Source organism: Schistocerca piceifrons, chromosome 2 (assembly GCF_021461385.2).
Source record: "Schistocerca piceifrons isolate TAMUIC-IGC-003096 chromosome 2, iqSchPice1.1, whole genome shotgun sequence".
In the NCBI taxonomy this organism is placed as follows: domain Eukaryota; kingdom Metazoa; phylum Arthropoda; class Insecta; order Orthoptera; family Acrididae; genus Schistocerca; species Schistocerca piceifrons.
Window position 1 is genome coordinate 348,803,211 of NC_060139.1, and position 23,244 is coordinate 348,826,454.

At 41.1% G+C, this 23,244-nt stretch overlaps 1 protein-coding gene across 1 annotated transcript in view; it reads right to left on the reverse strand.

Annotated features, from left to right (window-relative positions):
• LOC124775375 (agrin-like) overlaps nucleotides 1–22,382 on the reverse strand; it is a 183,239-nt gene extending 160,857 nt beyond the window's left edge. Inside the window, exons 1-2 of the mRNA XM_047250209.1 lie at nucleotides 22,319–22,382; nucleotides 13,581–13,832 (exon numbers count right to left, since the gene is read on the reverse strand). Of these exons, the coding sequence (XP_047106165.1) occupies nucleotides 13,581–13,832; nucleotides 22,319–22,382 (316 nt within the window). The remainder of the gene's footprint in view (nucleotides 1–13,580; nucleotides 13,833–22,318) is intronic.
• Nucleotides 22,383–23,244: the final 862 nt, after the last annotated feature.

The following is a 23,244-nucleotide window of genomic DNA, read 5'->3' on the forward strand; positions in this document are numbered from 1 at the left end:
ATATTAATCACCAAACTACACTCATTGCGTAACAAACCAGAAGAAACTACTATTACTGAACTTTATAAATTTTAGTTAACTTTACAAATCGTAATTTCAGATCACCACGTGGGTTACTGCACCTATATTCAACATAACATAACTGAATCTGATCCAAACACCAGGGACAATTTATTATTTTCCTTAAAATAATCCCATAAGACAGCCGGAGAGTGGTGCCAACACTTACAGTTAGCTCCCCACCAGTTTCAAGTCGAAAAACCACCAGAAAACCACTATCAAAAATGGCCCTGCACCCATAATCGCTAAGATTTCCAGTAATTTTTTTAATGATTATGAAAGAAAACAATAAGTATATTATAATTAGTTTCCTTTATTATTAATTAATAAAATTTTCACAATCATTAAATGAACATGCAATAAATAAATCACCAAGTCAAGGTCAGGAACATACAGAAAGTTTTATAACATCAGTCAATTATTTAAATGAATTGGTCTTCTTCAGATGAATCATTTCTGTCTGCTTCATCACCATCATTATCATTGGTTTCAGACTGAAACGGTGCCTTGGTACCGATTTTTTTTTACAACGTTTATCTGAATTTCATATTCGTTGCAGCACTTTCCTACCAACCTCAAACGACAGCCTGTTCTGAATGTAGCAGTTAAAAGATTTAACTTCATTCTATTCCTCTGCTTGTTTTTTATTACATTCATAGTGCTAAAAAGTCTCAACATCGGCATTGGAATGAGGCAGTATCAGGAGAGTAATCGCAGAAGGCGCTTTTTCCTCAAATCTGGATTCCCCTTAAGCATCTTTGATATGCAATACTTCATTCCGAAACTTTTTTTGTATCTTTGGTCTCGTTCCAGTTCAACAAATGAATTTTTCGCCACTAATCATCCACTCTTGCTATAAAATGTGCACTTTTATTGAACTGAGCCGTTTATCAACTAGATTTTCTTTGATAATGATCGAAGCTGACGAAATGAATTAAAATTTGTACTGCGGCCGGGACTCGAACCCCAGGTTTCTTTCTTGCAAGGCAGAAATGCTAACCATTACACCACCGCACTACCATGGTGAACATTGCTGCACGAACTACCTAAGCTCAGTGGCATCCCCAACACAAACTTCAATTAATTTTTCCCTTACATATTGTCACTACAGCCAGGGCTCACCAATACTGGCAAGCACCCCAGCATTGGACGTAATGGGACCTACTTGTACCATTGGTGATCTTATAAATCTCACAGTTACATGTTTCCCTGAGGCTGCAGTGGTGTAATGGTTAGCATTTTTGCCTAGCAAGCAAGAAGTCTCGGGTTCGGCCGCAACACAAATTTTAATTCATTTCGTCTGCTTCGATAATTATGGTAGATAATAAAAATAGACTTAAATGTCTCAAGGGAACCTTTAATTATAGGTTTTCTTTGTTGTGATTAAGTGTTTGTCCAACACCTGTTCTGGAAATTTTTTTCATCAACGTCAAATTTCCTGGTAACCTGTTTTTTTTTCTTGAATCAGGCTTACTAAAAACGTTATGCCCCAATTACGCAACATTTCTTCGTCTTCGCGTGATAATCATTTTTCTCTCATATCAAGCCACTGCTTTTCAAAGCGGGATTCCTGATAACATCTTCCATCGAAGAAATCACGAATATTTTGAGTAAAAGCATTAACTTTATTTGCAGGTAACGCAGCTTTGCTGACAAGCATATCTATGAGGTTGGTCAATTCATCAAATAGTTTGGTATGATCTGTATCTTTCGACGCAAACATTTTATTGACTCTGTTTATTTCAATTAATATCGGATATAAAAATGAAATGTATGCCTAATTAATCTCTTTCGCATACATAGCACTTTTCGCGCACTTTACCTACGGAAAATGTGTTTTTAGCTCTGACCATTGCGTATATATTCTTGATACAGCGGATTCTATTGGTTACTACCTTGCCTGGCACGCTTGAACTATTTTTAACGGTTCTATCCCTCGAAGATGGTTCTGTATAGCTACTTGTAAAAAGATTGTCTGGAAGAGGAGCGACTAAATCAATCACATGTCTCTTTAATTAAAAACTCCAAATTTCTCGGTAAAAATTCGTTTGCAACAACTGAAACAGCTAGTTTCAAGAAATGGCACAAGCAACGTACTAAAATCAGGTGTTGTACCTCTCCTATCGGTTTCGTAAATACTTCCGTTATTTACTCCAGCGATGACAGAGGCATTATCTGTACCAAAGCCCATTAAGTTTTCAAGTCGCAAATCGAATCGCTGAAGTGTCTTCTTCATAGCAGAGACAGTAACTTCAGCATTACACTCGTGCAGTTCAGCAAGGTCAAGGTATGTACATACTGTTATTTAGTGCAATTTACTGTAATAAACCACAATCAGTCCCAAGTATTAATGTACAGCAATATCAGTAGATGCATCAATTAATAAACTAAATCGTTGATCTTTACAGTCCTGTTTTAAAGCGTCAGTGAAATGTGGTGCTAACACGTTTTTTATACCTGAGGTGCGCTAACTTCGATGCAGCTCTTTCATGACTGTCATTAACTACCAGCGCCAAATGGTCGATTACACATATACTAGTATGCATGGCTATGAATAACGCAAGTCTTGCTTCTTCCTTTTCTTTTTTTTTTTAATTCCGAATGGGCAATTTTACGCTGCATAGTTACAACCTGCAACAATTTACTTACTCTAAGAGTGGTCAGCACAGCAGCTTGGGGGGCAAGCTAACGCCTGAAGTCAGAGATGGAAATGCGGCGTTAGCAGCAGTGACGCTCAGAAATCAAGGACATCTTAATGTGTCTCTTTGGGCGTATTAAGCGATGTCTCTGCTATCTAGTGTCGCCAAGAAAGCACCAAATACTGTATATGGATGAGCAACTAATGTTAATGCGTAGGATTTGCAATACTATTTCTCTACTGCAAACAAAATTGTTTTATTGTTGTGATTGGCGGTCAACAGTTCGAAGAAACCATTCCGAGGCACTCACTGCCAGTCACAGTCGGTGATGACACTAACAAATCTCTCCTCTGTCCTACACTGAAGCACCAAAGAAACTGGTATACGCACGCGAATTCAAATACAGAGGTATGTAGACAAGCAGAATACGGTGATGAGATCGGAAACGCCTATATAAGACAAGAAATGTTTGGCGCTGTTGTTAGATCGGTTACTGCTGCTCCAATGGCAGATTATCAAGATTTAAGTGAATCTAAACATGGTGTTACAATCGGCGCACGAATGATGGGACACAGCATCTTTGAGATAGCGATTAAGTGGGGATTTCCCCGTACGACCAATTCACGAGTTAGCGTGGATATCAGGAATCCGGTAAAACATAAAATCTGCGGCATCGCTGCTGCCGGAAAAAGATGCTGCCAGAATGGACCAACGACGACTTAAGAGAATCCTACCAACGTGACAGAAGTGCAAGGGTTCAGCAAATAGCTGCAGATATCAATTCTGGGCCATCAAAAAGTGTCAGCGCGGGAAACGTTCAACGAATCATCATCGATATGGGCTTTCGGAGCCGAAGACCCACTCGTGTACCCTTGACGACTGCACGACACAAAGCTTTACGTCTCCCGTGGGCCCATCAACACTGACATTAGAATGTTGATGACAGGAAACATGTTGTGTGGTCGGACTAGTGGATGGACGTGTACGGGTATGGAGACAACCTCATGAATCCATGGACCCTGCATGTTATCAGGGGGCAGTTTAGGCTGGTGGAGGCTCTGTAATGGTGTGGGGCGTGAGCAGTTGGTGTGATATGGGACCCCTGATGCGTCTAGATGTGACTCTGGCAGGTGACACGTATGTAAGCATCCTGTCTGATCACCTGCATCCACTCATGTCCATTGCCCATTCCGACGGACTTGGGCAACTCCGGCAGGACAATGCGACACCCCACACGTCCACAATTGCTACAGAGTAGCTTCAGGCACACTCTGCTGAGCTTAAACATATCCGCTGGCCACCAAACTCCCCAGACATGACTATTATTGAGCATATCTGGGATGCCTTGCAACGCGCTGTTCAGTCGAGGTCTCCACCCCCTCGTACTGTTACAGATATATGGACAGCCCTGCAGGATTCATGGTTCCCTCCACAACTACTTCAGACATTAGTCGATTCAATGCCACGTCGTGTTGTGGCACTTGTGTGTGTTCGTGGGGAACCCACACGATATTAGACAGGTGTACCAGTTTCTTTCGCTCTTCAGTGTATCATTCTTTTATATTCTTCTTAAAACAGCAACATTTTATTTATATTTCAATCTTAAACTATCGTTACTTGAAAAATGTTTTGTTTTAAAATGTTTTAGATAAAAACAAAACAAAAAAAACTAAAAAATGACAAACGAAACCTGTAAGACGTACGACCTGTTTTAAAACATCTCGTATCCGGTTTATAAGTTTGCAGTAAGTAAATAAAAAATAAATATCGAGTGTCGCCAGTCTCTAAGTCACCTCTCTAACGGCAGGGCGACCTCTCGCGTAGTGTTCACCAGAGATCTGTTTCTGGATTTGACCATACCCTGGACGGGGCAGCTTACTATTTTCTTCCGACCAGTGAAATTATTTTCGAAAATCTATCTCAACTGTTACGTACTGCACAATTCACATGGCAGATAGACCACACACAACCGCTGACAAAGTTATTCCTACAAGGCACTACCTTCGCATAGCAAACCGTTTGTCGCCTGTTCAGCGCTGAAATAACTCGTCCTTCAGACATGTCCGTTCGTCGTCTCCACATTTACGTTTGAAAACTCTGCCTTCCGTCGACCCTGGCAATTTAAGTTTGGGTCCATAACCACTGTGATACCGGAACGGGCATTCGACTGAGACTGCCTGAACGCTCTGTGGCGTCCCTCGGACTGCGAGTCCAAAGTGTGCATTTATTTGCCGTTCACGTTGTCTGGTGGAGGCGAAGCGTCTCATATGGAAATACGTTACAGTGTATGAAATATTTTACTTCTTCTGCAGCCTGCCACAATGCCCTATCATTGCTTCTTCACCGTGTACAGAGACCTCACAAGGAAAAAAAAATGGTAACGAACTGGAGCAGAGGCTGCAGAACATCGCCACTTGGTGCAGGACTTGAGGATTGATCATCAATGTAAGCAGTGGTAACGTATGGCGGTGTAGCGCCGTGCATCGCCCGAATACAAGCAATCAAAAATAAGCTTCATACCGCTGGTGAGGCAGGGCTGCTTCGTACCAGGTGTGAGTTCGTGTAAGTCAGCTACTTGCTAACAGCCTGCGATTACGGCCGAGGGGTGTCTGCCGTGCAGGCGACGGCAATTATCTACGCTATTGTAAAATTAAATGAAACATTTGCTGTGCAACAAATGGAACAAAACTTTACACAATATTTTCATATGTCAATAGCTAAAACAGTGTAAAAATTAATCTAATACATAATGTACATAAAGTCCGGGAACACTTTCAATTATTTATCTCACAAGAACCAAACTTTGTGCATATATCATAGATATGCTATTTTGAGGAGAAACCATGAAATTTTTTTTTTCATGTAAGCTGCTACAGGGTATTTTGGTAGTTTGCCGATAGTCAGCGCTAGTCGCAAACATGGCGGTTTAGGTGCGGGGCGAACTTCCTGTGTGTTGGAGTTCGACAAAAACAAGTGTGCTACAGCTGTTCAACGCATGTTTAGAACCAAGTACGGTAAGAAGCCACCAACAAGGAACCACTGGCACTACAAATTCGTTACGATAGGTTGCTTGTATGATGAAATAAAAGAAATTATTCAGATAGTGAAGGGAGACGAAAATTTAATAGTGATGGGTGACTGGAATTCGGTAGTAGGAAAAGTGAGAGAAGGAAATGTAGGTGGTGAATATGGATTGGGGGAAAGAAATGAAAGAGGAAGCTGTCTGGTAGAATTTTGCACAGAGTGTAACTTAATCATAGCTAACACTTGGTTTAAGATTCATGAAAGAAGGTTGTATACATGGAAGAACCCTGGGGATACTAAAAGGTATCAGATAGCTTATATAATGGTATGACAGAGATTTAGGAACCAGGTTTTAAATTGTAAGACATTTCCAGGGGCAGATGTGGACTCTGACCACAATCTATTGGTTCCGAACTGTAGATTAAAACTGAAGAAATTGCATAAAGGTGGGAATTCAAGGAGATGGGACCTGGATAAACTGACTAAACCAGAGGTTCTACAGAGTTTCAGAGAGAGCATAAGGGAAAAATTGACAGGAATGGGGGAAAGAAATACAGTAGAAGATGAATGGGTAGCTTTGAGAGATGAAGTAGTGAAGGCAGCAGAGGATCAAGTAGGTAAGAAGACGAGGGCTAGTAGAAATCCTTGGGTAACAGAAGAAATATTGAATTTAATTGATGAAAGGAGAAAGTGTAAAAATGCAGTAAATGATGCCGACAAAAAGGAGTACAAAAGTCTCAAAAATGAGATCGACAGGAAGTGCAAAATAGCTAAGCAGACATGGCTAAAGGACAAATGTAAAGATGTAGAGGCTTATCTCACTAGGGGTAAGATAGATACTGCCTACAGGAAAATTAGAGAGACCTTTGGAGAAAAGAGAACTACTTGTGTGAATATCAAGAACTCCGATGGAATCCCAGTTCTAAGCAAAGAAGGGAAAGCAGAAAGGCGGAAGGAGTATATAGAAGGTCTATACAAGGGCGACGTACTTGAGGACAATATTATGGAAATGGAAGAAGATGTAGATGAAGATGAAATGGGAGATAAGATACTGCGTGAAGGGTTCAACAGAGCACTGGAAGACTTGAATCGAAACAAGGCCCCTGGAGTAGACAACATTCCATTAGAACTACAGACGGCCTTGGGAGAGTCAGTCCTGACGAAACTCTACCATCTCGTGAGAAAGATGTATGAGACAGGCGAAATACCCTCAGACTTTAAGAAAGCAGGTGCTGACAGATGTGAAAATTACCGAACAATCAGTTTAATAAGTCATGGCTGCAAAACACTAACGTGAATTCTTTACAGACGAATGGAAAAACTGATAGAAGCCGACCTCGGAGAAGATCAGTTTGGATTCCGGAGAAATATTGGAACACGTGAGGCAATACTGACCCTACGACTTGTCTTAGAAGAAAGATTAAGGAAAGGCAAACCTACGTTTCTACCATTTGTAGACTTAGAGAAAGCTTTTGACAATGTTGCCTGGAGTACTCTCTTTCAAATTCTGAAGGTGGCAGGGGTAAAATACAGGGAGCGAAAGGCTATTTACAATTTGTACAGAAACCAGATGGCAGTTATAACAGTCGAAGGACATGAAAGGGAAGCAGTGGTTGGGAAGGGAGGGAGACAGGGTTGTAGCCTATCCCCGATGTTATTCAATCTGTCTATTGAGCAAGCAGTGAAAGAAACAAAAGAAAAATTCGGAGTAGGTATTAAAATCTACGGAGAAGAAATAAAAACTTTGAGGTTCACCGATGACATTGTAATTCTGTCAGAGACAGCAAAGGACTTGGAACAGCAGTTGAACGGAATGGACAGTGTCTTCAAACGAGGATATAAGATGAACATCAACAAAAGCAAAACGAGGATAATGGAATGTAGTCGAATTAAGTCGGGTGATGCTGAGGGAATTAGATTAGGAAATGAGGCACTTAAAAGTAGTAAAGGAGTTTTGCTATTTGGGGAGCAAAATAACTGATGATGGTCGAAGTAGTGAGGATATAAAATGTAGACTGGCAATGGCAAGGAAAGCGTTTCTGAAGAAGAAAAATTTGTTAACATCGAGTATAGATTTAAGTGTCAGGAAGTGAAATATTGACTGTATGGAAGTGAAATATGGACGATAACTAGTTTGGACAAGAAAAGAATAGAAGCTTTCGAATTGTGGTGCCACAGAAGAATGCTGAAGATTAGATGGGTAGATCGTATAACTAATGAGGAAGTACTGAATAGGATTGGGGAGAAGAGATGTTTGTGGCACAACTTGACTAGAAGAAGGGATCGGTTGGTAGGACATGTTCTGAGGCATGAAGGGATCACCAGTTTAGTATTGGAGGGAAGCGTGGAGGGTAAAAATCGTAGAGGGAGACCAAGAGATGAATACACTAAACAGATTCAGAAGGATGCAGGCTGCAGTAGGTATTGGGATATGAAGAAGCTTGCACAGGATAGAGTAGCATCGAGAGCTGCATCAAACCAGTCTCAGGACTGAAGACCACAACAACAACAACAGGTTGTTTGTGCCCAGCAAAGAGAAGCGAACGTCCCAGTGTCAGTGAAGTGAATGTGGAGCGAGTACGAGAGACATTCATAAGGAGTCCAAAGAAACGTAGTATGTAAATGGGTATCCACAAAAAATGTAAAGCAAGCAATTTCTTTATTACACGTACTTGTTTGTTGTTTAGTTGTGTCAAATTCCATATATTTGTCGAAGTGCTTAAATAAACTGTTAATACTTTTCTGACATATAGAATGTGTTTCATACAAGAGTACACCCGGCTGTAACAGTGGAAAAATGCTCCAGTCGCAGCAACAGAAGAAGAATATAGTCCTCTTTAAAAGACTTGACAGACAAGTGGGGTACGGCATCCTCAGTCCTCATTCCGCCTTCTTCATAAAAAAATTTGGCATGCGGAGATATTCGCGCTTTTTTGTGCTGAAAGAGGATAGCAGGGAGACAGTGATAGTGGATGAGAGGAAACAGTGACAATGGGAGATAAACAGACATGAGACAGCCGTGGTAGGAGAGAGAAAGTGGCAGTGAAAGAGAAAGAGGGATGGACGAAGACAACTGAAATAGGAGAGAGAGAAGATTTTGATGGCCATGGGGACACAGTGGCAGGAAAGCAGAAAAAGGGATTGATGGAGATGGAAGCAGTGGAAGCAAAAGAGAGAGGAGACAAAAAAAAGAGGCCATACACACGCTTGGGGGAATCTGCAACATCCCAGACCGCCCAATAATTCTTCAAGGTTTACTCGATTTGTGCCTTTATGTTTATTTACTGTTTAATATTTTCAGTTATGCTACCACTACACCGTCAAAAAAATGGCTCTGAGCACTATGGGACTTAACATCTGAGGCCATCAGTCCCCTAGAACTTAGAGCTTCTTAAACCGAACTAACCTAAGGACATCACACACATCCATGCCCGAGGCATGATCCGAACCTGCGACCGTAGCGGTCGCGCGGTTCCAGACTGAAGCGCCTAGAACCGCTCGGCCACGCTGGCCGGCAGTTGTAACATCGTGTTGAGTGGTTGTTCACCAGTATTGTACACTCTTTGACGACGGTTGTCAGTTACATTCTGATGATGACCTTGTAAGCCGAAAAGTGGGTAACTAATTAAATTAATGTTGTAGAACTTCCACAATAGTATCTTTGATTTGTAATGATAACTAAACAAATGCTGGAGTGAAGCCACTAAATAGGAGATACGTCTCGTGGTGCAACCAGTCCTCCAGCAGGAGGCTCAGGGATACATGCTCTGTAAAAGCTGTCGACCAAGAAGTGTTTATCAAATTTATGGGTGTTCATGTTATTGCATGGACGAGGGACTTTAGCTGATGATATGTATGAGAAAAAGTACCACCACAGCTGTATCTGGAAAATGTGATGGAGTAAAGATATTCTCAAGATACAGTTGTGATGGTACTTTTTCTCAGATAAGTGTGTATTAGTTTTAACCATTTGAGTGACCGTTGAGAGAAATAAACTTTGTGATTAAGAGTAATGTGCTATTTCATGCTCACTTCCAGTGAAATGGCAAATGTGGACACATATTTTGTAAAATGGGTTCACTGCATGACCTCTATGTAACGAGCCCTATATTTCTACTATTGATAAATAGTTAGATAGTTTCTCGTTCCATGAATCATTTGAATACTAGATCGTAATGATGTGTAACTAGACGTTTTACATTCAAATTACAAATAGTTTTGTAAATTTCAGTACATACCCTCCATTTTAATATACATATGGTTGTTCGTAATTCCTATGCACAGTCTCTGCTACAAATAGAAGATGTCTAGGAGAAAGTGTTTCTGTTTGCTCTCAAATTTTATATTTCTCTCTGCCAGAAAATATCATAAACTGGCTCAGTGATAAAAAAATTTCATTTCAGCATAGAGCAACCCTTATTGTGCTAAAGAAAACATTAATGTGGAGTAACGAATCTAGTTTTTTCTTATGGTGTTGTAATTATGTACTTCATTGTTCCTCTTGAATTGCAGTGGATTATTTACGACAAACAGGAATAAAATACTGTGAAGCAGCAGTTGAAACGGCTTACTCCTTTAACAGATGATTACTAGATGATCGTGGGTAAGCATCGCATATTACGCTTTTAGCAATGAAGACTTCCTCTACTCCAAACATTATTGAACAACAATATGAAAAATGCGCCAACTTACTGATTTGTCTCTCCAGATAAGTTGCAATGATTGTGATTGATAACGTCGCTGGACGAACTTGTTGTAGGACTTCCGAAATGTGCTATTTACATTTCAAATTATAGTCTATTTGGACACCCAAAGATTATTACTATTTCCTCACTTTCTTTCTGTACATTTGCCGATAAATCGTTTACTTATATGGGGAACAATAGCGAACTTAAGATTGAGCATACGTGATTTTTCCCCCAGTCAGAAGAATATCCTGATTACATTGCTAAAGTTATAGCTTTCCGTATTCCTTTGCGTAGATTTGACATTATCCATTGATTGGGTACAGCATCAGTTGCGTAAGGCATCGGTTTGTCTGGGAGAAATGGCAAGAAGATTCAAAGAAACAAAAACCATCGCTTAACATTTCCGGGCTGAGGCGCCGTGGTCCATACATAAGACTCTCCCCTGACGTTTTGCCTTCGACTGCGGAAGGCATCCTCCGAGGACATTCGGCGAACTGCGTCGAGAACACTAATGAGCGCCGTATATATAAGCCATCCAGAGGGCGCCGCTGTCAATCACGTGACGTCGGCTGTGCTATGATCTCTGATATTGCCAACTTTCTCAGTTGAAACTAATCGATTGTCACGCTGTTGCTGCAATGTTAACATCCACACCTTACCCAACTTAATGCCTTCATCTTTTCTATTAAAATTATTGCAATGTTACGACAGAGGATTCACCAGACGCGGCGAACATTAGCGGAAACCAACAGTAAGCTATTTCAACTTCATATTCTCATTAGTAATACCATGCAGTATGATGATTGCAATAAAATTGACAACCTTACATTTAGAACTATGGAAGTAAGTGCAGAAATATCAGTGGTTAGACAAAGAGAGGAAGTTCGATAGCTTACAGATGATCACGACGGGAGACACAAGAGAGTATAATTCTCGGACAGTTATTAGCCTGTCAGACAAAGTCTTGACTGTAGATGAAGTTTCAGTACTTGCTAAGGGTGGAAATTTTGCAGTGACGCCCCGAAGTGTCCCCACGGAAGATATTGTGGCTAATGTTGAGGCAGGTATCAGTCAGCTATCACAGCAGTGCGCTGATATTATTAGAATGGTAACAGCTAGAATCTTGTGCACTTGTAAGCCACCTAATAGTAATCTTTCACAGGCACAAAGAAAGGCACTAAGGGACATCAACGCAGATGAAAACACTATCGTGCTTTCGGCAGGTAAAGGCAACGCTACTGTCGTAATGAAGAGTAAAGATTATGATGAAAAAATCATGGACATTTTGGATCCCAACAATTACAAACAACTTCAGAAGGATCCGACATCAAGGATTTTAAAAATGACCAATCAATTGGTGAAAACGTCTTCCCTCTCTTCAGTCGACAAGAAGCAACTCTTTAAATCAGAAGCTTACTCGCCCAGACTCTATGGTTTACCCAAGGTACATAAACCGCTGGCACCTTTTAGACATATAGTTAGCGCAGTAGGGTCTCCCGCCCACGAATCAGCTGGACACCTTGCCTCGCTGTTGAAACCTTATGTTGGTGGAACTGACAGTCATGTTAAAAATTCATATCACTTCATCGATATTATTAAGAAAATCAGTGTGGGCGCTAATGATATCGTGGTCAGCTTTGATGTGGTGTCGCTGTTTACCATGAACCAGGTGAATGAATCGATCACATGTATAGCGGACATTTTTTCTAGTGATATTTTGGCATTATTCAGACATTGCCCTACAAAAACTTATTTTCAATATAATAATGTTTTTTATGAAAAGATTGACGGGGTGGCTGTGGGAAGTCCTCTTAGTCCAGCGGTGGCTAACTAGTTTATGGAGAACTTTGAACAAATTGCGCTGCAAACAACTAGAAAAAGACCAGCCAGATGGTATTCTTATATAGACGATACATTTGTTATATGGAGCCATGGGGCGGAGGAACTGGATGCCTTCCTGTTACATCTGAATAGTTTTAATCCAAGAACTCGATTGACTATGGAAAAGGAAATCGATGGTCACCTGAACTTCTTAGATGTGACTGTAATCAAACAAGAGACCGGTTCATTGGGTCATAAGGTTTTCAGAAAAGACACACACACACACACTGATCGTTTCCTGCAGAAAGATTCTAACCTCCAGCCAAGACAGAAAAGAGGGGTGATTAAAACATTAATAGACAGAGCGCACAAAATATTTGAACCAACTCACTTAGATGCTGAGATTGAACAAATTAGAGCGACCTTCAAGAAGAGAAATAGATCATGCACTACGCTCTAGACTGACAACTAGAACGGATCGACACCAATCCAAGGGGAACGTGTTCTTACCTTTCATCAGTAAGGTCACTGATCGTATAGCAAAAATTTTAAGCAAGTACGAGGTGGAAACTGTTTTCAGACCCACAACGAAAATAAAAGAATGTTTAAAATCAGCAAAAGATAAACGACATCCTCTAGCTACACCAGGTGTCTATAAAATTCCGTGCAGTTGTGGAAAGGTCTATACAGGCACAACGGAAAGAAGCATCAACACCCGTCGGGGCGAACATAACAGGAATTGTCGCCCCGCCTCGGACTTATCGATAAATCGGCTGTAGCGGAACATCAGGGAGGTGATCATGAAATAAAGTTTAGTGAGACGACCGTCATAGCAAAGACGTCGCACTGTTATGCACGAATGTACAGAAAGACCATTGAGATTGCCAAAAACTGCAATAATTTTAATAGAAAAGATGAAGGCATTAAGCTGGGTAAGATATGGATGTCAACATTGCAGCAACAGCGTGACAATCAATTAGTTTCAATTGAGAAAGTTGGCAATATCAGACATCATAGCACAGCTGACGTCACGTGTTTGACAGCGGCGCCCTCTGGATGACTAGTGCTCTCGATACAGTTCGCCGATGGTCCTCGGAGGATGCCTTCCGCAGTCGAAGGAGAAACGTCAGGGGAGAGTCTTATGTATGGACCACGGCATCTCAGCCCGGAAATGTTAAGTGATGACAAGACCTGCCGTGAAAGCCTTCATTCTATGGTCAAACAAAAACCATTCCAACCTTCCTGTGTTACCACTGAGGGCTGCCACTACTACATTCACAGTTACCCGTTCCCCGGCAGCATGGTGCATTAGATATATTCCCCTCTGCGAGCAGTGCTGGCAACTTACCACACTTTCCGTGGTGGCGCAATGCCAGCTGTGTGTCGCCCAGACGGCAGGCGGCGGCGTGCAGCTCGCACTCCGAGCCGTAGTCCCTACCGTCGGAGCCGCAGACGTGGGACCCCGACCCCGACCTGGATCCCGGAGCTGGCGGCGGAGGGCAGGAGAGGCATCGGCACGTCGCGGCGCCCCCAGACACCTGGCAGCGCGACCACGGCCCGCACTCCAGGGACTCGCACGGGTCCGCCGCCGTCTCCTCTTCTGCAAACGAACGCACGCGTCACCATGACCGAACACTTCAGTGCTACAGTACGTGCTATTAACTGCTCTACAGACAAACGAGCACTCCAGTAAACAGTGTCAATTAGTGCTTAGACGTGCAGTAGGGTACGGGAAGGGGAAGAGGGGAGACTTGTTGCCACCCTACTGGAATTTTGGTGCAGACTTTTTATTAATTACTGAATTCTTTGGTACATCTTGCAATCATTACGTACGACTCCACTAAACTGCCGATTTACAATTGCCAACAGCATCGAGAAATACTGCAGGTCTAGCAATCACTATACAGCGTGTTAAGGGTATAAGTGCGGAGACTGTGATCATTGGTACTTTAACACGTACGAAATTAAGTGTGTTAGTTGTACTTTCTCTGCATCTAACAGTTTTCCCGCAAACACGTAACGTGATTCACTACCTGATGTTTTAAGTTTGATCGTAACAGCACCATAAAGTGGAATACATCTGTCAGTGTAGACTAACTGTTTTGCGTCCACGCATCCACACTTCAGTACCTGCCCTGCTGCTCAGGAGAAAATAAACGTTAATAGCTTGCTCTTGACATACGTACTAGTAAGTGATAACCAACCTGAAAACATACTCATCCTTGTAATCTAATTATTAGCCTGCAAATGTAGTTAATACTGGTGTTAAGCGGTTTAGTATACTGCCCTCAGTCACAAACATAAGTATTTGTGATTATACTCATAACACTTTGTATAGCTTGATGATGGTGGTTGGTGGTTTACAGCGCTAACCACAAATTCATCGGCGCCCTTGTTTGAAATTTACGGACGAGGCTTGTGGAAACCTATCAAAAATAACAAGAATACTTGAAACCAAGATTTATCCCCAGACAAGTACTCAAATTCGAACTCTGCCATTGTTAGATTTATACAAGACTAACCATAAAAGTCGGACGAAGCACTGAAGAATTACTTGGTAAAATCGAGGATAGTATACCAGTACAGACACAGCTGGAAAGGTGACAGATGCCTGTGGCTGGGAGACCGAGCCCCTCTCACACGAAACATGTTGGAAAGAATTCCTGTCATCATACAAAATCTTAAAACACAAATCACACTTGCCTCAACATTAAAAGACAGGGAAGCTCCTCTGGGAGACCGAAATCACGAGGGGACATAAAACACAGTCCATTGAGATTTAAAATACGTCGTATCGACAGCTGTGTTCCACATGCGTCGACGGGCACCGTCCTATTCGAAGCCTTTTAAGGGCTAGTTCGTCAGGACGTTGTGATCGAAGCAGGTAAGCCACGGTCATACTGAACGTTTCAATGAACGCTGCTTATTACCCTCACATCCAGCCACTGTAAGAAGAAGAAGAAGGAGAAGAAAAACAAATGCTCATAGTTTTAAGGTACGAGTTTTATAGCCCACGTTTACGTTTGCTGCATGCGTTCACACCATTAGTTGTGATACCAGCTCTATAATCAACATAGCAGCGTTGTACGTCCCTGTCATCCTTCCTCAGTTTTCACAATGACGCACTACCCCCTTCACCCACAGTGGAATCACAACAGTTGTTTACCATTTGTTTGTGGAAAAACAAAACCCGTGATTGCTTGCTGACTGCGTAATCGGTTTTACATGACAGAGCTGTTGTAGCACACTAGAAAGAAGACTAGTGTACTACGTTGTAGGTGTGTACATCCGTACTTAGTTCCAAACACGTCACTCGAAGCAAGAAAAGACGATTCTCTGCGCTAGGAGAGAGGGAAAAAAATGAGTGAGATCGGAAAAATGTGCTCTCCTGGAACGGTACCTCATCGAAGTCAACTGCTGCAGTACAGGGCCGCATAGAGTCTCAGAGCTACGAATTCTGTATTCAAGTTGGCATTCGGCACACTAACGTCTGAAACTGGAGAAATTATGACCTTCGTGCAGTCCCACGCTGCTAACCGTTGATTCTACCGGCCAGAGGATGGTTTTGGAAGGTTCCCCACATTCATCTTATCTGGGCATCGTTTTACCTACTCAGCAAAAAAAGTTTAACACTTAGAAAAAGTTTCGTTCAAATTCACTTACGCCAGTGAAGGATAGAAGTTGTAATATGTATGAAATATTCAGCCAGTTCTTGGAGGAACATAGTCATATTAATAACTTGAATACAATGTATTAATGTTCAACAACAATACTTATGTAATAGTTCGTTATGAACCGGCTTTCGGACTTAGGCCGTCGTCGAACAACCTAATAAACATAATAAATTATCTGACAGCGACCCAAGAAGTTGAAAGTCGGTTCATAACGAATAATTAAATAAATATTATTGTGGAACATTAATACGTTGTATTGAATTTATTAAAAATAGTACCCATGAAATTAAGGGAAAAAATCTATTAACGTGAACGTATGTAACGTTTTATAAGCAGTTATGGAAGGCAGCAAAGTAAAATAAGCCTCTTTTAAAGTTTATTCCCTGTTATTCTTTTCGAGGGTTATTAATATGACATTTTTTTTGACATCCATCAGGATTTTCTCAGTCGTTTCAACGCTCTCTTACATCACATTTTTAATTTTCAGTTATGGGAGTATGAATAAAATATTATTTAGAATGTTTAACTACTGGTGGCTCTGTTTCATAACTCATTGGATATTCTGAAATCAATCGTATTGGAATGCAATTTCTGCTCGTTGTATTAAAAAGATGGCATCCATATTCAAATTAATAACATAAAAGTATGTATTTTGCATATACTATTGAAATATGCTTCTTTGATCAACTCATGTGTGTTAGCCTACGAGGTCTTGTTTTGCCTGGGCTGCTGTTACATGGTTTTCATATTTTCAATGTTGTCTTGCCCCTTGTTTAACTCTGTATTACGGCGATGAGTACCAATTTTCGAAATGGCTTACAATTTCCTGGTTAAATAGCATGTATGTCATGTGAAGTTGTTGCGATAGGTATTTTTCCACCGTAAAGATGGTCCATGATCGAAACCGTCAGTGAATAAATGTGCTGTAAGTCAGCACGTTGTTTGTCGCGCATTTCTTTAAAACCTCATTTGGCCCCAGAAGAGCTGAGTGGACCAGTACCAGACCTCTAATTGATGTGTTCAGCCTACAAAGCGCATCGTTGTATTTGGTTTCCTCGCAGCATTTCATATATGACGATTCCTATTTAACTAGTTTGTTTTTGTTATTCTCTGTGCCACTACTAGTCATTTCCTTTCCTGTTCCATTCGCAAATAGACTGAGTGAAAATCGACTATCTATATGCCTCCGTACGAACCATGATTTCTCATATCTTTCGTGGTTCTTACGCGAAGTGTAAGTTGGCGACAGTAGAACCGTTCTACAGTCAGCATCAAAGGTTGGCTCTCTAGATTTTCTCAATAGTGTTCCTCGAAAAGGAAGTCGCCTCCCCTCCTGTGATTCCCATTTGATTTTCCGAAGTTCTTCCGTAAAACCTACGTGTTTTTCGACCCTATCGATAACAAATCTAGCAACATGCCTTTGCAATGCTTGGATGTTTACCTTTAAGTCGAAATGGTGCGGATCCCAAACACTCAAATAGTACTCAACTATGGGTCGCACTAGTGAATTATGTGCGGTCTCCTATCCAGAAAAACCACACTTTCTTCAAATTCTCCTTGTAATCCGAAGTCGACAGTTCGCCCTACCTTCTACAAGCGTCTCACACCCATTCCACTTCATACGGATTTGCACCGTTACGCCTGAGTATTTAATCGAATTGACTGTGTCAAGTAGCACACAAATAATGCTGTATTCGAACATTGTGTGCCAGCTTTTTCTACTCATCTGCATTAACTTACATTTCTCTATATTTAGCGCTAGCTTCTATTCGTTACTCGAACTAGAAATTTTGTCTACGTCATCTTGTGTCGTCCTGAAGTCATTCAACGATGGTACCCTCCCTCACATCACAGTACCTGGCGATTACTGCCCGCCCTGTCCGCCAGATCATGTACGTTTATAGAAAGTAACAGCGGTCCTAATACACATCCCTGAGGCACTCACGACGCTAGCTTTGTCTCTGATGAATACTCGCCGTCGAGGACAACATAGTGGGTTCTGTTACTTCGAGTAACTCACATATCTGAGAACCTATTTCACATGCTGTTAACAGTCGGCAGTGTGTCACTGTATTAAATGCTTTACAGAGACATAGGAATATGGAAACCGCCTGCCGCCCATTATCCATAGTTCGCTGGATATCATATGAAAAAAACGTAAAACTGATTTCCGCAAGAGCGATTCTTTCTAAAACCGTACTAATTTATGGACAGTAGCTTTTCCCTCTCAAGGAAATTTATGATATTCGAACAGAGAATATGTTGAAAGATTCTGCAGCAAACCTACGTTAACGATATTAGTCTATAATTTTGCGCCTCAGTTCTTTTACGTTTCTTATATACAGATGTCACTTTGCGCTGGGTTAGAGATTCGCGATAAATGCTAGGTAAGTAAGGGGCGAATGCTGGAGGGTACTATTTGCGAGACCGAATTGGTATTCCATCACGACCTAGCGACTTATTCGCTTTCGACTCTTTCAGTTCTTTCTTTACACCTGCGATGAATATTATTATGTCCTCCATGCAGGACTCTGTGCGATGTATGTTCGTACGATTCTCCTGCGTGTACGATGTCTTAAACCCGGAATTTAAAACTTCGGCTTTCGTTTTGCTATCTTCTATGGCCACATCAGCCCTTTTTAGCGATTATAAGTAGGACCCGAATTCTCTCGGTTTCTCGGCGTAATCATTTGCTAAGATGTGACGATGGTAGTTATAAGCTTCCCGCCTTGATTTGTTTAGGGCAGTACAATTTCTTACCTTTCAAAATTTGTTATTTATTTTATACGCGAAATTGAACAGTATGTTTTTAGTACATATGTGGAAGACATCACAATTGTGATTATTCAGGGACGAGTGCCACTTTTCGCACCATGCAGATGTCTAGTCTAACCCAATTTAAAGTGAATTTTGACGGTCTGATGACTTACTTCACGGTAAACGACAGCATCATCAGGGAACAATGTACGAAGTCCGCTCAGACTGTCAGCAACCGTTTATATAGATTAAAAGTAACTAAGGGCCTGTAACAGTTCCTTGGGGAACCTCAGATATCAATTTAGTTTCTTTAAATGACTTTCTGGCACCTGCAATCTTTTTGACAGGAAGTAATGCTAATAGGCAAGTAATTTTATTAGAATCCGTCTGGGAGGAAAAGCGTCAAAAGCCTACTCGAAACACAGATATGAGGATTAAAGCTGAGATTGCAAGTCGATGGTACTCATTACTTCATGTGAATATAGAATTAATTGTATTTGGGAAGATAGTTATTTCATGAATCCGAGCTGACAGCACATCAAAAGACACGTTAGTACTAGGGCCACAGCAGTGGTGAGGAGTTTTGTTAGTGAGGATTGCATACATTCAGGGTCAAGCATACCTTCAGGGGCAAACTTGAGTGATTTATGACCTTAACCTATGGTTATGCTAATTGATTTATTACTTCCTGGGCATAATCAATCTTAAGAACCACCAACCCCTCCCACTCCACCTCTCCCTTCCCCACTGCTCTGGAAAATCCTCAGCCCTCACCTCTCCCTCTGGCAGATACAAGCACACTTTTGGTATAAAATTAAATGCCTATTGAATTAAATCGATCAAATAATTGAGTATTTATTTTTATTACTCCGATAAAAAGGTGTTAATCAGATGACAGTGTATCGATTGCAGGTACCTTCTTGGATGATAACAGTTTCCCCTCTCTATCTCTGTCTCTCTACCTACAGAGTGCGCATCCCTGGGAGCATCATTTATAGATGAACAGTCAACAAGTTATCGATCAAATGCGCATAAATTACATTCAAGGTAATTGGTGTTTGCTGGACAATTATTGCTCTCATATAAACTGATCGGTTGACTGCTTGGTGATAGTCTCTCTGACCTCTGAGCGTTCGGTTCTGCTGGCATACGGATGCTGAGGAATGGGTGCGCAGCTACCAGCGAAGCTGATACGTGTGCAGATCTCTCCTGACCAGCGCTGGTGAGACGAAGCAACGTCCCTGCCGACGGCAGAAGGCGCGACTGCGGGAGCTGGCGGACGGCGTCCTCTTCACGTTCGCTACTCTATGAGATTGGTTGGATATTTTCGCCTGGTGTGTTAAGTGGAAACATTGCGGTGGAGGAGCATGCTTGAGCTCTTAGACATCGGTGCATACAAGACCTCAGATATATATAATGCTACAATCTACTTAATTACTTGATTTGTATAACGTTTGCATCTGATAGTCAAACGTTGACAACGTGTTTTTATTATGAAGAAGGATCATTGTAAGGTGGAGGTGATTCACCCCTGTAAATCATTCAACAATTAATTTTATAGAATTGTGGGAATGGATTATGTCCCTCTATTTTTCATATCTAAATCAGTTCTCCATTGGTCCCCAGCATTACCCAATAGAAACACATTATTCTGAGGAGAAATGGAAACCTCCCGCATGTCTGGAGATGTTGGTTCAGGGTGGGGGAGTGACTACCTACGTAAAACACTAGTATTCCATTTGAGTCCATAGACGTATCACGATACTGCACTGAACAGACATTTGAATGTTGTTCAGCGGTAGTTGAATTTAGTGAAACTAAAGTTCTAATTGTTGTTGTTTATAGGTCCCGTAACTCCTACTTCAGAGCATTTCTGCTGAAGCCAGAGAGGGTTCTTGATTCACTTTGTAGGAAGTACCAGAAACTAGTTATAAGTGGTGATTTCAATATAAATTTTGTATCTGATGGTGCAAGAAAAAGGAAGTTGGTGGATCTCCTAAATTCATATGATCCGATGCAGACTCTGTTTTTTTCTAACTAGGGTGCAGGGGAACATTAGCACAGCAATAGACAATATTTTTATGCGTTGTTCATTACTAGATTGACATTCTGTTAGTAAAGGCGTGAATGGCCTTTCAGATCATGATGCACCAATTTTAACACTAAAAGGCTTTTGTACTCAAACCAATGTCATACATAATTACATACTATGTAGGACACTTAATCAAAAAACAATAGAGAGTTTTTTAAACCTTGTCAAGGAACAAGAGTGGCAGGATGTTTATAGTGCCGATAACATAAATGATAAATACAGTGCTTTCCTTAACACATTTCTCATGCTCTGGGTGATTTTCCAGAGGGGAAGGGGTTAATTATTTAATTGATTCAATTAATTAGTCAATAGTGTGCTTGTATAGGCGAGGGGGAGTGGAGAGTAGTTGGCGATTTCTCAGAAGGAATGGGATTTATCAGAAGTATGTATTATCCCCAGGGGGTCATAAATCAATCTGCAGAGGTCGTAAATCATTTAATATAACAAGAGGTCATGATCATAAATCAGTTAGGTTTGCCCTTGAATGTATGCCACCTGCACTAAAGAGAACGGCCCGCCCCCTCCCCCTCCCCCCCCCCCCCCCCCCACCGCCACTGTTGCTCTACTGCTGACGTTTTCTTCATTGTTGCGACCCTCAGAATAATAATTTGTTAGTATGTTGGCCACAGTAACTACATCAGATAATCTATCTTTGTGCAGGCAACGATGTCATGATCTTCAGCACATTGATGCTATAATCATTGAAGATAAAATTATCGGCCCTTAACTTGCACAGCCTGTCCATATTTCATTTCGTACTTCCCAGCTTCTGTAAAACATCCAAACTCCGATTCATAGCACTTCGCCCTCATCTTTGTAAACGATCATAATGAAATTTTATTACAAGACTGTGTGGTCTTCAGCTCTGACATTATACAGCCAATTTCAAGTTTTAGTAGTGCTAAACACTATCGTTTGGGTGTTACATTGATGTACACCATTCAGCCACTGGCAGCTTGAAGATTGGCAACATATGGCTTCTAGCAGTTCATTAAAAATTATCTCATAATATAAACTGAGATTCGTACATAAATGTACTAAAGAATCTGCCTTGACGTTATTCAAGAATCATACATTCTATGGTGTGACACCATGGAAAATGTGTATCTTAAAGGCAAAACCAGGACGTAAATTCAGATTCCCTGGTTCAAGATATTTATTGATTCGGCGAATTACTTAGGCTGATGTAAGTGTGACACATATCTTACAAAACAAATTAGACAAATTTCTCTAAAATCACTAGTTGAAGAACGACGCTTAAAAATTCTTAGCGGAATCTTGAACCGAAGACATTGGTTATGAAATGTAGGTATATACCGAGACACGTCGATTGCGACTGTCGTTAATAACAATAAGTAAAAGGAATTTGTTTTACCTTTACTAATATTGTTCTATGAAAACTAAAGTTTCGTTTCACTGATGGTTTTACCTTTTGAGTTTGCATTGCGCTATGGTAGAAGTTGATTGTATCAGCAGTTAATGCATAAGTGAGCTAATGCTTGGCGGTTATGCCTAATTTACAACTTCCCAATGAATACGTTAGTTGACAATGTCTGTAATTACTCTTCATTAGCAGCATCTCTCGATCAATAATCCGATATGTATAACGAGCCAGAGCGTCCGCCATACGGAATTTGGTCTCTCTGCAATTCTCTCTGTCGATTAACGAGTGCCGAGTAATTAGACCTCCATTATATAGTCAATCACAAAATACCAAATTAGCCTTCTAGCGGAAGTCTATACTATTCCCGGTTGCTGTTGACCCTATTAATGGGCATGTAAAGGAATTTCTATTTTCTGTCCGAAGGTGACATGTTCTGATTATGGTTATGTTTTCATCTATTGGCCAGTAAATATTGTCGTAGAAATTCACAATTCTAAAGTAGTTAGAATTCCCTTGGGCCGTCTTCGAGACTCTGTCTGCGACACAGCTCAGACGACTTTCAGTTTTGTTACTGTGCTTAGTTCATTTTGCCTAGGTGTGTCGCAAGCGAGATTTAGTAGCAGAATAATATACAACAGTCAAATTTTCATTTCATATTGGCACAGTTGGGACGATGCTTGAGAAATTAATGGGTCATGCATCCAGAGCTTTGGTCAATTGGCAGAATAGAAATTTGTTAAAGCCTTGAAGAATTTAAAAGATTCAAGATTGAAAAAGTGTGACTGTCTTAATTATTTGACATGCTTTGCAAATTTCCATGTTTCGTTCTACTCAGATAAACCATAACGTACTGTTGTCGCATTAATGTGCCCCCTTTTCAGAAGCCTGCATAACAACCTTTTGCAGCTTGAACCACTGCGAGAAGTGATGGAGAGAGTCATTGAGATTATGGAAGGTGCCAATAGGAATATGGTTCCATACGGACTACAGTGTCGTGGCCAAATACGCTAGGTTTCTCTGTTAAGGATACACGTGTCCATCCCGAATCGAGGTGGTCCCATAGATACTCGATTGGCCTTAAATCCGGGGCGTTTTGTGGCAAGGG